The sequence below is a fragment of the Pseudonaja textilis genome, chromosome 3 (assembly GCF_049901715.1).
Source record: "Pseudonaja textilis isolate UNSWEBS1 chromosome 3, rPseTex1.2, whole genome shotgun sequence".
NCBI classification, from domain to species: domain Eukaryota; kingdom Metazoa; phylum Chordata; class Lepidosauria; order Squamata; family Elapidae; genus Pseudonaja; species Pseudonaja textilis.
The window spans coordinates 161,549,374-161,564,965 of record NC_141992.1 but is presented as its reverse complement, the minus strand read 5'-3'; the positions used below and the strand labels follow the sequence as shown (position 1 = coordinate 161,564,965).

General features: G+C 36.0%; 1 protein-coding gene across 2 annotated transcripts in view; it reads right to left on the bottom strand.

Moving 5' to 3' along the window:
- Nucleotides 1-15,592, bottom strand: part of RP1 (RP1 axonemal microtubule associated) — a 198,798-nt gene that overhangs the window by 176,100 nt on the left and 7,106 nt on the right. The window contains exon 1 of one of the 2 annotated variants that reach the window (XM_087931243.1): nucleotides 3,208-3,315. The exons of the other annotated variant lie outside the window; for it this stretch is intronic. Within the exon in view, the coding sequence (XP_087787369.1) occupies nucleotides 3,208-3,282 (75 nt within the window). The 5' untranslated portion in view covers nucleotides 3,283-3,315. Of the gene's footprint in view, nucleotides 1-3,207; nucleotides 3,316-15,592 lie in introns of those variants that run through there. 2 annotated transcript variants of the gene reach the window in all.

The following is a 15,592-nucleotide window of genomic DNA, read 5'->3' as shown; positions in this document are numbered from 1 at the left end:
GAAATATGGAGCACAAACCAGCAAAAAAAAATCACTATAGCCTTGTACTGATCTCTCTCTCTCTCTCTCTCTCTCTCTCACACACACACACACAGAGAGAGAGAGAGAGAGAGAGAGAGAGAGACAGAGACAGAGACAGAGACAGAGACAGAGACAGAGTACTTATACATATGTCTTATCCAATAGACCCATGGACACTCAGAGTTTAACTCTCAGCTGTTAATTACAATTTGGATATTGTTTGATGAGAAAAACACGGAAAAATGGAAGAATCAACTTCCTTCAGGAATGGTGCTTGTATAAATTAATTTATAACCAAGTATTTTCAAGCTTTTATTATTATGCTTATTAAAAATCATGTGTGGTGTGTCCAGCTCAAAACCCAAGTTAACTTTGTACAAATACTGGTTTTTTTATTCATATGATTAAATATTTCATAGTCCATTTAATTTCTTTTGGGCTTCCTTAATATGCTGTTCAGTTCTTCACAGAATTCAGATGGATTCATCATTGAACAGTATCCTGCAAGAGGAAAATTCTATCTTGTCCATGAGAAATGACCTATGCTCCCAAACCACTTTTTGAAATACAATGAAGGAGGCAAAAACTCTGGCTCCATTGACAAATTTAGAAGATTCTGTTCTTCAAATATAATTGTATATCCCCAAAACTCAGCTGCTGCTATCTACTTTAACTTTACCAATCTAACCTTTAATCTCTTCTTAAATTTTCTCCTTCTGCCTCCCAACCCCTCTGTTTATTAAATTATTAATCTTGAGTAGAGCATATTAGGAGTGTATTTTCAATGCCAAGATTCTCCCTGTATTCAAAATGGGGAAAAAGATTTTTTTTGAGCTCTTACAAGATGCTTTGACATAATCAAACCCAATATTAAATAAAAGAGCCAAAGGCTTACAATTAAATAATATTGGTTCTAGATCAATAGTTGTGTGCAGTGAACTAACAGGTATATTCTACATATATAAGAATCCAGATTTACTGGATAGAAAAAGTTATGTTCACTGCAGGAATCTATTTATCTTAGAAGTTAACAAAATATTTCTGGAAAGCCCACCTGTGAGCTAAGTGGGCAATCCTTTTTGCATACTATTGTTCCAGATAATTGGGTTTTAAAATGTACTTATGAAGATAGATAGATAGATAGATAGATAGATAGATAGATAGATAGATAGATAGATAGATATCCAAAAATCTAGGCAAAATTCTTCACTGACTAACTGGAGGCTTACTCCTAGCACCAACAAAATGGTAGCTTCATGCTTCCACTTCACTGTGTTGGGTTCTATCCTATAAGACGCATCTACAGAATGCAGAAAACTCAAAACATAGTCCAGAAACTAAGCAGAACTAAATGAGCAGCAGAATATAAGCACTAGGGCCACTACTCCACAGCAGAATGCCGTGCTACAATATGGCTCAACAGTTGCCATACTAGTAAGCTAGACACCAGACTCAATGACATCATGAGGGTTATAACAGATGCATTAAAGTTATCCAAAATTGCTGGCTTTCTATTCTGAGCTATATAGCACTGCCAGCTTTACAAAAGCAAGATGCATTAGTGAGAGGATTCGGACAAAATATGAACAATTATGAACAACTCACACCTATCAGTGCACACCAACCTTCATCATTTATCCATTGAAAGGTTCAAATCCAGGAAGTCCTCACGGGTTAAGCTGCTTAACAACATGAACTTTGATTCTCAATGGAAAGCCAAATGGTTGTTGAAAGTCCAGCATAGGTAGAAAGTCCAGCATGTATAAATGACCCTGCACCAAAGATGCCAGGTTTTGAACTACCACACTAGCAATGAACAACCTTGAATCAGATTCGCACTTCATAAGCACATCCTTCCCTCAGTGTAACTGCAGGCTCCCACATCAAATGGTAGATCAGATCACAACTGACTGTAAGCTGAGGGCATATACCAGTCCAGTATCTGATTTTTTTTCTCACATAAATGATGCTGCACTTCAATGATTGCCTAGACATTGCTGTCTAAATACAGATCTTTTTAACATTCATATTTTACTGTGTTTTTTATCTAGATGAAATGTAAATAAATATTGCAAATCCATGTATGATACACTTTCACCATATGCTAAATAAATAAATTCATCTAATACAGTTGATAGAACTGAAGCTGTACTATATATATTTCCTCACATTTTTCCTGAATCTTCCACCTTTTAGATTCACTAGACAGCCCAAAGTTCTAATATTATGAGAAAAAGGCATACATACTTTGTATTATGGTAGTAAGAAGCAACAGCATGATTCAAACCTCAATACGAACTGAAGTTAAGTATCTTATCAAAGAGTAAAAGAAGATATATATTTTTGTCTTGCTTCTAGCCTTAGCAGCAGATGTTCTAAATGTAGATGCATTATGTTTGCTTCATAGTCAATTGAGCAATCCTATGCACACATATTTGGAGATGGTTTTAGAATTTCATTTTGATTCTTGTATATCAAGTATATAATTGCAGGTCATAGAAGTACTATGATGATGTACTGCACTACATTTACATATGCACTACATGCTACTATTTGATCTACAATTATCATTTCTAAATATTAAAAAATAGCTCCTCTTTGAAATAACCTTTCAAATTTAAAAATGTACCATAAAAATACTGAATAATATGCTGAACACTTTAACATAGGAAAAAAATTCTTAACATACAATAACTAGACTAGTGGTTTCGTAATACTTGCTCAGGGTTATACCTAATAAAACCTTGGTCTTCTTTTTCTGAAGAACAGCTAGAAAATAATTGAAAGCTCCCTACTAATTCTCAGATTAGGCTTTCTTACACAGAAAACAAGTAGTACTCTATAAATTAAATTAAAACATTCCATGTCAAGTTAGTTTAACTCTAGCATATTTCTTCTTTAAATTTTCTTTTTTGTCTGTGTGGGGAAAAATCCTGAATTACTGAAGCACTGAAAGAAAAAATCCTTTCCTATACATTTTTCCCATTAGTATTCACACTTTCCTCTAGTGTGAATCAACTTTTGAAACTGAGATTCAATATCTTGGTTTTTAATATCATTATCCCAGCTTTCAGATCATAAATTCAGGGCTGTTTTCATCCCCCTAATAAATTCTTTTGATAATGATATTCAGCTAGCCAAATAATGAGAGATTATTCCAAGAGCAATAATTCCTGGTGTCCTTACTTTTAGTAGAGCCAATGAGTCTAGATCATCCAATTCTATGGGTTTCTTTCTTTGTGGCCCTACGCAGCTTGCCATAGATTCCTTCCAGTCAATGAAAAGGCTGCATCAAGAAGGATTGAGCAATTGCTTCTCAGGGGATTATGGTGCTTCATATATGTAAGATGCTGGTCTCCAGATGGCAACTGTTCCATCTAATTACTACAAAATTTATAATCAGATCTGAAGCTGCTCCTCTTAGATAGGATTACAACAAGCCTGCCATGCTAACTGGTGGCATAATAAAAGCACAGCAGATATGCATCACGGTTCTTAACTGGTTGCCCCCATTTTGTTAGGATATATTTTTACGCATTTTTAAGCTGACTTTAGCACTTGCTTTGCTTCAAGATGTGATTTTTTTTTTGTTTTTGGGTTACATTTTTCCAATGAAATAAAAGTTTAGGACTGATGCATTGATAAAATATTGATAGTAATAACAGAGTTACTTGCTGAAATTGGCGGCTGCAGAAGAACAGAGCAGAGCAGAAAAGAGCAGAGCAGAGAAGAGCAGAGGAAGAGAAGAGAAGAGAAGAGAAGAATCATCAATTAACTGCAAAAGAACCTTTACTTGGAACAGCTTACATCGTGCAATGGTATCTTTAACACCAGCAAACAACATCATCTGCCTATTCTGGTTTTTTGGGAAGGACTTGATAGGTAGATAAAAAGCCACATTCTGTGTAAACATCTGATTGACTGTGCAACAAGCCATAATGATAGCAATTATATATGAATTTCATTACAAATTCATAACAACTTCATTAAAATACTCCATGTAAAACAATAATTTTGTATCTAAAATAGCCCAGGCATTGCTATGCAACATAGATTTGTGTTGTGCTCTGTATGTTCAAAGCATGTATTAGCCCCTGGAAATTATTTTTAAATATGAGTCAGATATGCTACCTTTGCATGATTACAAATTTTAATAGTTTCCTTTTCAATAAGATGACCCAGTGTTTCTTGCAATGAATGTTCTGATAAATATTGGAGTCTGTATCCTTCATTTGTAATTCCTTTGCAGAACATGAAGTTCCACAAATCTCCAGAGTGACCTTACAAACATTTGTTGTGCTCGTGCAACACGCTTAATTGGGTTAAATTGGGATTAGCATATCATGTGAGCATTGTAATCAGTCAGCACTGAAATTGGAGGGTAAAATCCAAAGCCCAGGGTGAGGAGTCAGGCTAGTTAGCTTGCCCAGCAAGTGTATCATCTGAAGAGCAGTTTCATATTTTGTTTTCTTATCTCAGGGAAGTAGCATGCTGAGTCTGATGTGTTATCTGAAAACATCCATGGGCTACTGAACTGGTCATTTTATACATGGAAGTGATGTCACCAGATAGTAGATACCACAATGTTAATGTACAGACATCTACTCTTGGTGATGCTCACTTCTTTCCCAGCCAACCTTTGCTGCCAAAATCACAGTGGGCTTTCCTCTTCCTCTGCCAGTGATTGTTCACCACCAATGGCATCTTGGCCCTCCACCCCCAGTCATGTGTCAAAGCCCATTTCCTGGCGCATGGTTTTGCCCAGGCATTTCGCTGCACCGGACAAGTAGATGCCAGCCAATCTGGCTTTGGATAACAGGGATGACACTGGGGGTTCAATGTACAATTGGCAGAGGACAGGCTGATCACAAGGGCTGTGGGGGGGGCAGTGCACAATTGGTGGTAGGTGGGATGATTGTGGAGGCTGTGGGGTGGCAATGCCCAAAGAGTTAGCCCCTGTGATCGCCCCACCCACTATCCATTGTACACTGCCCCCCAAAGCCCCCACAATCACCCTGCCCAACACCAATTGTAAGCAAAGTGGGTGTGACCAAGGGTTGGTGCCTAAATGTCCCATTCCAACTTGAAATTGAGTTTCCTGAGTTTTTAAAAAATAGTCTGGCAGGCATTATGAGAAGTGTCTACTGTACAATGTCCATTTCTGGTGTGGTAATTAACCCTTTGATCTTGTTTAAATAAATGTGGGTTAAGACCTCAATTTCTGCGTTCAGTGGGATTTTTATTGTTATCCTATGTTATGTCTCAGTTTCCATCAAATTAAAGTTACTGACAGTGATTTCCTAAATTTTCATTTTGAATGAATCATTCTATTACTCAGGAAAACTGAAGAGCATAGAATAACATGCTTTCAAATATTTCCTATCAGTCCTCCAATTTACACCTCCTGTTCAAGATTGTCCAAGGGGACAATAATTAGTAAGGCTTTTCGTTAATGTGAGTTACTCAATTAAAATACTAAGCTGAAAAAACAGCTGTTAACACGGTTGCTTTTGGGACACAAGAAATATCTTTGCTTCATATCACAGAATTCTGACAACCTTTAACCCATTGAGGTTTTTTAAATTGGATCATTCAGTAAATTATGGCCCTAGAAAAACTGATTCAGTTGGAAAGGAAAGTATCATAATATAGAAAATCTAGGCTAGGTTTCTCTAAATATACCAAGCCTACTTAAGTCCTTCCACAGAGGTTTCTGAAAATGTGTTATTTTTAACCATCCTTCCAGTTAAGATTTTAGTTAGCACATTGTATTTCAGTCATATGATACTTAATCATCACAATATTCCCTCAATGTTTATGAAATACAAAAATAGCAAGATATATAAAGAACAGGCACACGTTGCCAACTTCAACAGCCGATACAAAAATCTATGCCACCAGATAAACAAGAGGAAAACCTTCTACGCACAAATTCCACCCGTGCTTTCTACAATTTTGTAAACAATAAACTAAAAGACTCAAGATCCATCCCACCCCTGAAAGGACCTAATGGCAAAGACTGCAACGATGACACCATCAAAGCAAACCTCTTTAACACATTCTTTGGCTCAGTATTTGTAAACAGCAATGGATCAAGCCCAGCACTTCCTAGTTGAACCATAGACAACTACAATGATCTAATACATTCCAATTTACAGAAGACATTGTTGAAAAAGCATTGCACAATCTAAAACCATCCCTATCTATTGGACCGGATGGAATATGTGCCTACTTTTTTAAAAAAGCTATTCACTGCCATAGCCGAACCTCTAAGCATAATATTTGAAAAATCTTTCAGGACCAGCTCTTTGCCAAAACTATGGTCACAAGCTACGGTCATCCCCATCTTCAAAAAGGGAGAGCCCAACGTAGTTGAAAATTATAGACCAATCTCCTTATGCTGCATCACCTTTAAAGTCATGGAATCAATTATTAACCAATCCATTATCCTCCACTTAGAGACAAACAACCTACTCTCTAATAAACAATTTGGTTTCAGAAAAAAACTATCCTGTAATCTGCAACTCTTACACTGCAAAAACATATGGACTACACAACTCAATCAGGGCAAAGCAATAGACGCAATCTACATAGACTTCTGTAAAGCCTTTGATTCAGTGGTACACGACAAACTACTACTAAAACTAAAATCTGATGGTATCTCTGGACACCTACATAACTGGATAGAAGCATTCCAGTCAAACAGACAACAAATGGTCAAAATTGGGAGCATCCTATCAAATTCTGTACCTGTCAACAGTGGTGTCCCACAAGGCAGTGTTCTAGGACCAACTCTCTTCATACTCTACATAAATGACCTCTGTGATCATATTAAGAGCAACTGTGTTCTCTTCGCTGATGATGTAAAGCTATTCAACACCACAGACACTACTATTACCCTCCAAAAAGACTTTGACTATGCATCAGAATGGTCAATCAAATGGCAACTTCAAATCTCAACAAATAAATGCAATGTCTTACATATTGGCAGAAAAAATCAGAAAATAAAATACAAGCTAAATAGTCAAGACCTTGTTGAAGATCCAAACTTTGTCAAAGACCTTGGAGTGCTCATCTCAAATGATCTAAGTGCTAGAGCCCACTGTAACTACATAGCCAAAAAGGCATTAAAAGTTGTTAACCTAATCCTACATAGCTTCTTCTCTGGTAATATCACACTACTAACTAGAGCATACAAAATATTTGCTAGACCTATACTTGAATACAGCTCATCAGTCTGGAACCCATATCATGTATCTGATATTAACACAATTGAAAAAGTTCAGAAATATTTCACAAGAAGAGTTCTCTACTCCTCTACTCATTGCAGAATATCTTATGCCACCAGACTTGAAACTCTAGATCTAGAAAACTTAGAACTATGCCGCCTCTGGTCTGATCTAAATATAGTATATAAAATCATACATTGCAATGTCCTACCTGCAAATGAATACTTCATTTATAACAATACAAGAGCACACAATAGATACAAACTCAAGGTTGATCACACTAAACTTGATTGCAGAAAATACGACTTCAGCAACAGAGTGGTCAATGTTTAGAATATTCTACCTGACTCTGTGGTTTCTTCCCCAAACCCCAAAAACTTTAACCTTAGACTGTCTACTATTGACCTCATCCCCTTCCTAAAAGGCCTGTAGGGGGCATGCATAAGTGCACCAATCGTGCCTACCGTCCCTGTCCTATTGTTTTTTATTTTTCTTATAAGTATCTATCTCATGTATTCAAACCTATATTTATTCTTATACCTGTATCTTGTAAACGATTGACAAATCAAATAAATATTAAAAAAATAAAGTTTTATAAGCTGTAAAAGGATTATGCATACAGTATTTGACTGAAATAATTTTTTAAATAGAGTTTGGTCTACTGGTTAAAGCATTGGACTGGAAAGCAACAGCCCATGTGTTCAAGTTCTTCCTTGGCCATGAAAGCCACCTTGGGCCAGCCACTCTCTTGCAGCCAAAATCACCTCCCAGAGTTGTTGTGGAATAAACAGGAGGAAGGTAAATTGGATATGTTTTGTCATGCCCTTGTTAGAGTCAGACTCTGAGGGAGAGGAGGAACAGCCAACAGGGAGTGGAGGTGTGAGTCTGGAGGTTGTGGAGGAGGCTGGGGAAGGGCAAAGTCTGGCTGGGCAGTCAGAGGAAGAACCAGGCCCACCCCCTCTTCATCCTAGGACATGCAGGGAGGAACGGAGAAGGCAACAACTTGGCATACAAGAGAGGAAGTGGCAATGATCCTCCTCATTGGTTGCAGCTAGGGAGACTAGTATGTAAGAGAGACAATTACAACACAGCATTGCCAGAAGCAAAGCGTGTTTATTTTGGACTGAAATTATCTTGGTTGGCATCCTTCCAACAGACTGTGCCTTGTTATCTCCTTGAATTTGGTGATTACTTATCCTGGTCCATTGTGGAAATTTCATCATTGTAGTTTGTTTGGTTTTTTATTTCACCTCTATCTGCTTATTAAGTTTGGACTGTATTGCTTTCTTTTGAAGACTATTTTTGAGTACATTGTATCTCCAACTGAGTATTATTGAACAGTGGGGCCAAGTTGGAGGCATTAAAGGATATTTATTTACATTTTGGATTTTGTTATATTTGTGTTACACTCCGGGTCATCACATGTTTGCTCCCTTGAGTTATTTGTAAAAATAATAAAAGTAGGATATAAATAAATAAAATAGACTTGCTTAAATGTTAACTTTTGAAGTCATAACAAAATAATGCTTGTGTGTTCCTGGAGTTACAAGCTACTAGACATTAGTCCTCAAGCTGAACTTCATGAGATCTTGGATAGTAAGTTGAAGTCAAAGGTATATCAAGTCAGACAGACATTAAGAGACTATCACTCGATCAAAAAGATCTTTTTTTGTTCAATTTCTAACCTTCCCTTTATAGATGAGGCTAAGAGTTGTTTATGAAGGCCAATCTGAGAGCAAGAAAAAATAATCAAATAATTAACATAAATAAGAAATGATATATATCTCTTACATAATTTTGCTTGAAAAAAATCATCATGGTTCAGTTACACTGTCAAAGAAATTAAAAATAAGTGGAGTCTGGAAATAGCCTTGTTTAACACTGAAAAAAATTAGATAAGTCATTTATAGAAAAAAAATCAGTTTTAACTCTTTTAGGGATACTACGAAAAGAAAGTTCACAGTTTGTATGATTAACTGCTAATTTTGTCCATAGTTTACTCCTGTCAATTGAATCAAAACTGTAATAAAATCAGCATGTACCAAATATGGTTTTGATCTTCATTGTATCACGTAATGGACAATGAAATGATCCAGTGGATAAAACACATTGTTCTAATACTGAAAAATCACCTCTTAAACTAAAGCTTGTTTTCAATCAGAATATAATTCTCTATTATTCTGTACTTTTGCAACAATGTATACAATAGATGTCTAGTATAGAGCTTTGCACAATATTTGCTTGAGATAATCCCATCATACAGCTAATGTTTTATATAGCAATTGTAAAGTCACAGGAATTTAAATTAATTATATTGCCATTCAGTAACAACAGAAATTCTTGTATGATGATGATGATGATGATATAGAGTTTTGGATGGCTCCAAATTTACAGTTCATTTTTAGAGGCAACTCAAGTTACTCATTGAAATAGATATTACTAATGCAAGAAATACAGAACAAAAAGTTTGAAGTTTCCAAACAAATCAATGTTTGTTTGTTTGTTTGTTTTTAAAAATATTCTATATAAATAACCCACTATGCCAAGTATGTGCTCACCCCACCCCCACATCTATAAATTGGCTTATTAACAATGTATTGTTAAGATCCATGTGGTCAAGATTTAATTTAAAATTTGAGTTATTTTATTATTTAACTCATTTACAATATTTTTCTCATTTTCCTTTCAGGTTACTGTTCCGTTTTAGGGTTTGTTCTTCTTGTTGTCTTTTTGTTCCTATGGCTTTTAAATATATATATATTAAAGCACAGTAAAAGAAAAAGAAAGAAATCCTATAACAAACCAGACTTGCAGATCTTAAGTAAGGGCAAAATCACTTCCCAAAAAATCTTATTGCAATATTTGAATATATTGTAATCCATAGAACATAGTCAGGTAGTTTCAGAAATTCTTTTTTGATACTGTAACCATTAAAACAATGATATAATTTAATTAATTACCAAAGATCTCAGATCTTTCTGTAGGATTATCTGTAAAATTATGTATTAAGATTCGTTTGTATTTGACCAGAATAATTTATTTAAAAGAAACAAACTTAATTCTATAATTTGAATAGCTGGTCCCCATGATTTTGAAACATTTATTTTTCTGCAGTAAGATTAATATTATCATTTAAACTGAGGAGGACAAACATAATGTTCCAATTTTTTGTTCTAAAATGGCTGACTAAAACTATCCTTCAGAAGGCTTTTGTTCTTTTGTATTAAAGCTTCTATTCTTTTATCTATAAAATTAAATCAGATGAACAATGGTGGGAAGGAATTAATTATTTTCACACAGAGGTCATCATTTTTCATTTTGTAGACTTCCTTTGTAGACTTCATTTTTTTTCCCATTTTACTTTATTAAAGCAGACATATAAAAGAGTGCATTATATATTGTATTATATTCTGAACTTTCAGGTATGAATATTTTTGAATGAATAAATGAAATAAAACAAATGTATGTGGTTGCTTATATATGCGAGGGTATTGAACAAGAATAAAAAATATAATTCAATTATGAAAAACTATTAATGCAACATCAAGACCACATTTGTTGCCCTGTTCTGTGCAGGACTGGTTAAAAACTGTCCAATGATGACCTATAATAATGCATATTAAATGTACTTTTATGTTTTTAAATTTTGTGTAATTTTTGTTGTAATATTGTTTCATTTTTTAAAGTATTGTTTGTATTTAACCATCCTTATGTTGGTGTATTAATCTTTGATGCTATTGTTTCTTTGTATGTAGTATGTAGATAATAATTTTTGTTTTTACTAGCACAGTATCTATCCCTGACTACTCTGAAAGAGGGTAACATTATTCCACCCAATCCCTTGAATTATATGCTCTTTTCATCTAGATCTCACTATCTGGGGAAGTATGGGAGAAATAGCTGTTTTACAAAAGCAGAATGAAGGAGACTAACAAAAGCAAAAATCATACAAGATGGAAAAACAAATCTGCAGCTAACATGACTGGAGGACGAATTCTGGGAGTTGAAGTCCACAAGTTTTAAAGCTGTCAAATTTGAAGACCGCTGATCTAAGGTTTCAAAGCTTTTTCAGAAAATAAAAGTTGTAAGTGGTTGCAACCTGCCATTTCATTTGGCAATATGCCTATGTGCCCAGAGAAAGAAAAAGTGGAAGGGAATGAGCCACAGTGGTGCAGTGTTAAGAGTGCAGTACTGCAGGCTACTTCTGCTGACTGCTGGCTGACTGCAATTTGGCAGTTCGAATCTCAGCAGGCTCAAGGTTGGCTCAGCCTTCCATTCTTCTTAGGTGGGTAAAATGAGGATCCAGATTGTTGGAGGCAATATGCTAACTCTGTAAACTGCTTAGAGAGGGTTATAAAGCACTGTAAAGCAGTATATAAGTCTAAGTGCTATTGCTATCCTGTGGGAGATGACTGAGGGTTGGGAACTAATATTTCAGTACATCAAAATTAGTAAGTGATATATGTCTCCTCAGACAACCACACTGTCAATGTCAAGCTTCCAAATGGAAGATTACAGACTATTTTATCTAAATTCCTTCAGTCCCAAAATGTTTGGGAGTTCTGATTTTAGAACCATATTAAAAACTTCAAATTTGGCATTCATACCCTTCTGTGTATTGTTTTTACTACATTTTTATTTTTTAAGTGTAGTTTACTCTTTGTAACTGTAACAATTAGATGAGGATATATAATTATACAATTATATCGATCCAATTACAGGTAGGCCTCGACTTACAAAAGTTCATTTAGTGACCTTTCAAAGTTATAACAGCAGTAAAAAAAATATGACTTATGACTGTTTTCACACTTATAACCATTACAGTATCCCCATAGTCACATGATCAAAATTCAGATGCTTGGGAACTGACTCATATTTATGACAGTTGCGATGTCCCAGGGTCATATGATAAGCTTTTGAGACCTTCTGGCAAGCAAAGTCAATGGGGAAGCCAGAGTCACTTAACAACCATGTTACTAACTTAACAACTGCAGTGATTCATTAACAACTGTGGCAGGAAAGGTCATAAAATAGGATAAAACTTAACAAATATTTCATTTAGCGAGAGAAATTTCTGGCTCAATTATGGTCATGCTGAGGACTCCCTGTAGCTCTTTCTCTATCTCTAGGCTTCTACCCTATCTTGATGCTTCTTTTCTGCAATACAAGAAGTTTTTTAAAAAAACAGAAATACAGATTATATTCTGATTTGAAAGCTATTTTTATTAGAAAGATCAGCACGTCTAGAATATTTGAAAATTTGTCATTGTAGGAAAAACTGACCAAAAAGGATCTTTATGAAATATGCAAATGACATCATATTTTCACTGCTTGGAAAAGGAAGGTGGTGAGTGGATTATCTCAATTTGATGAAATTATCAAGCTTTTTTTGGGGGGAATGCTTATTCTCTTATTTTCTTATCATTGGTAGCTGGTATAGAGAAACCAACGAAAAGAGATTTTTATCTTCATCAAAAAGTACAGCACAATGGAAATATATTCTTTTAATTGTTTTTTCCGATTAAAACAGTTCTAAATTTACAATAATTGTCTCCTAAGAGTTAGAAATAGGATTGCATCTGTGAGACATAAAAAGAAGATATACATTATCAGCTGGTGAAGAATGTTTTATGCTCAAATAACATAATATTGCACATTAAAAATGACAGTACATTAAAATCGGGTTGCTGGCCCTAACTTGTATAATCTATCAGCTTTGCTTCAACATTACCCCTCAGAAAATAAATTAGAAATGTATTTCTCAAGCATGCTTAATTTTTAGAGATATCTCCAATTTTAACCATTGTTCATAGCTTTATGCTCTTAGTGGTCCTTGCAAGATTTAGCAAGATTAACAAAAATGCAACCTAGATTAAATTAAGCATAAGGAAAGAGTAAAAGTGAACCATGTAGCTTTTGTTTGAAGCAAAAGGATCCTATAGGAAACATCTGGAAATTTCTTTGGCCAATTGATGGTCTCCAAGTCCTAAAAATACCAAGGATTGTAGGAACAGGTTTTTCTGAATGGGATGAAGACATAGGTTCTCTACCCAAAAACCAGTCAATTGGAATCAAAATGGCAAGGAAAGTAATGTTGGCAGAAGCATTTTTTTAAGTACTGCTTTGCTCAACCATATAGAATTATCATTTGTCCCTCTGTCCCTTTTTCTGTCCCTCTGTCTTTGTTTGATTTGATTATAAGTTAATTATTGCTAACATTTGTAAGGATTACATGCACATAAAATTATTTTTATCTGAAAATCTGTTGTGCAAATGAGCATTCCCTACCACTAACACATTTTAAACAAGTGATAATATTTATTCTTTTAAAATAATTGCACTGAGTTAAACAGAATAGAACTTCTTTTCCCATGGCTCCTAGCTCCTATGAGAAAAAAATATTAACTTCCTATGGAATATGTCCTTTCAGCAAGGTAAAAGCAGCTTTAAAGAAAAAGAGATGCCTTTAAATTATTAAAGTGTAATCTTTGAAAGATAAACAGCCCCAAGTTCTTCCTATTGTATGCTATCAGACAGAGTCAGCATGCTCTAAATTCAGTTGATTAAACAGTGTCATCTAATGCAAGGGTTGCCGACCTTTTGGACCTTAGGGACCACCAAACTCCTAATTTTAAATCCCACGGACCCTGGGAAAGTCCCCCCAAAAGTATGCAGGAAAATTCCCCACCCCGTTTTTCTACTGATCGATCATTTTTTATTTGGGATTGCAAGATACCATCTCCAGCTCCGTTCTCAGGGGGAGAAAGAGAGAGAGAGAGAGAGAGAGAGAGAGAGAGAGAGAGAGAGAGAGAGAGAGAGAGAGAGAGAGAGAGACTTTTGGCTTCATGCAAGGAAAGCAGCAGAAGTCTTTCTTTCTCTCCCGCAAACTCCACCAGAAATTAGTCTTTTTGAGACTTGTATGCCGCCGCAGCCTCTTGGAGCAGGATGCCTTGAAGGGTCCCAAAGACTCATTTCTGATGGAGTTTGGGGGAGAGAAAGAAAGACTTTTGCTGCTTTTCTTGTGTGCAGCCAGAAGCAGAAGAAGAAAGAAACAGAAAGAAGCAGCTTGGTAGCCAGGTGAGGCATGTGGGATGAGTGAGGCAAATTTCCCCCTCCTCCCTTTCTCCCCTCCCCTCACTACCTCATGTTGTTTGCAATGCAAGTGATGCAAGCCTTGTGTTTCAGATTACAGATAATCAGAGTTGGAAGTGACCTTGTAGATCATCTAGTCCAATCCCCCACCCAAGTGAGAGACCCTACACCATTTCTGACAAATGGGAGTCCAATCTCTTTTTGAAAGTCTCAAGTGATGATGCTCCCACAATTTCTGAGGGAAAGCTGTTCCATTGGTTGATTGTCCTCCTCTCTGTGGCAACTCCTCAAATATTGGAAGACTGCTATCATGTCTTCCCGGTCCTTCTCTTCACTAGACTAGCCATGCCCAGTTCCTGTAATCGTTCTTCATATGTTTTGGTCTCCAGTCCCCTAATCATCCTGGTTGCTCTTCTCTGTACTTTCTCTAGAGTCTCAACATCTTTTTTTATAATGTGGTGACCAAAACTGGATGCAGTAGTCTAGTTGTGATCTTACTAAGGCTTTATAGTGTGGTATTAGTACCTCACTTTATCTCGCTTGTATCCCTCGGTTAATGCAACTTAGGATTGCATTAGCTTTTTTGGCTGCTGTTCTACACTGCTGGTTCATATTTAGCTGGTTGTCCACTAGGACTCCAAGATCCCTCTCACAGTTACTCCTATTGAGCCTGGTTTCATCCAGTCTATATATGTACTTTTGGTTTATCTTTGGTTTCCGCGGACCATGTAGGTGGCACAGCCTTGTGTTCCTGCGCAACCTGGATTAATTGCTTTGGGGAGTGCTTTGGGGATGACATTTCTCTGCAGACCACCAAAATTTTCTTGCGGACCACCAGTGATCCCCAGCCCACTGGTTGGAAACCATTGATCTAATGGAACTAGTGTCATCTAGTGAAGTGAGGTCTTCTCTGTTGCAGCACCTTCTTCTCCTTCAAGGGCTTCTAATTGCCTCTACTCTGCTTCTCTTTAAATGAGCCTTTAAATATGGCTCTCTCCTTCTAGGCATTGAGCTAGGTTGGTTGACGGATTCCATTAAGTTGGGTGTTGTGTAGAGAAGACAGTTTTAATTGTTTCCTCTGGGCAGCTGTCATATTTCTTTAATTTGTAAGCTACTTTGGAGCCAGGCAGCCTTAGAAATATGTTATAAAGTTATAAATTAAATAGGCTAAAAATAAGTTCGGTGTGTTCTGAAAACTGCCGAGATTTGAAATGGATTTGCCCTCAAATTAGTTTTTCCATGCCGGAGTA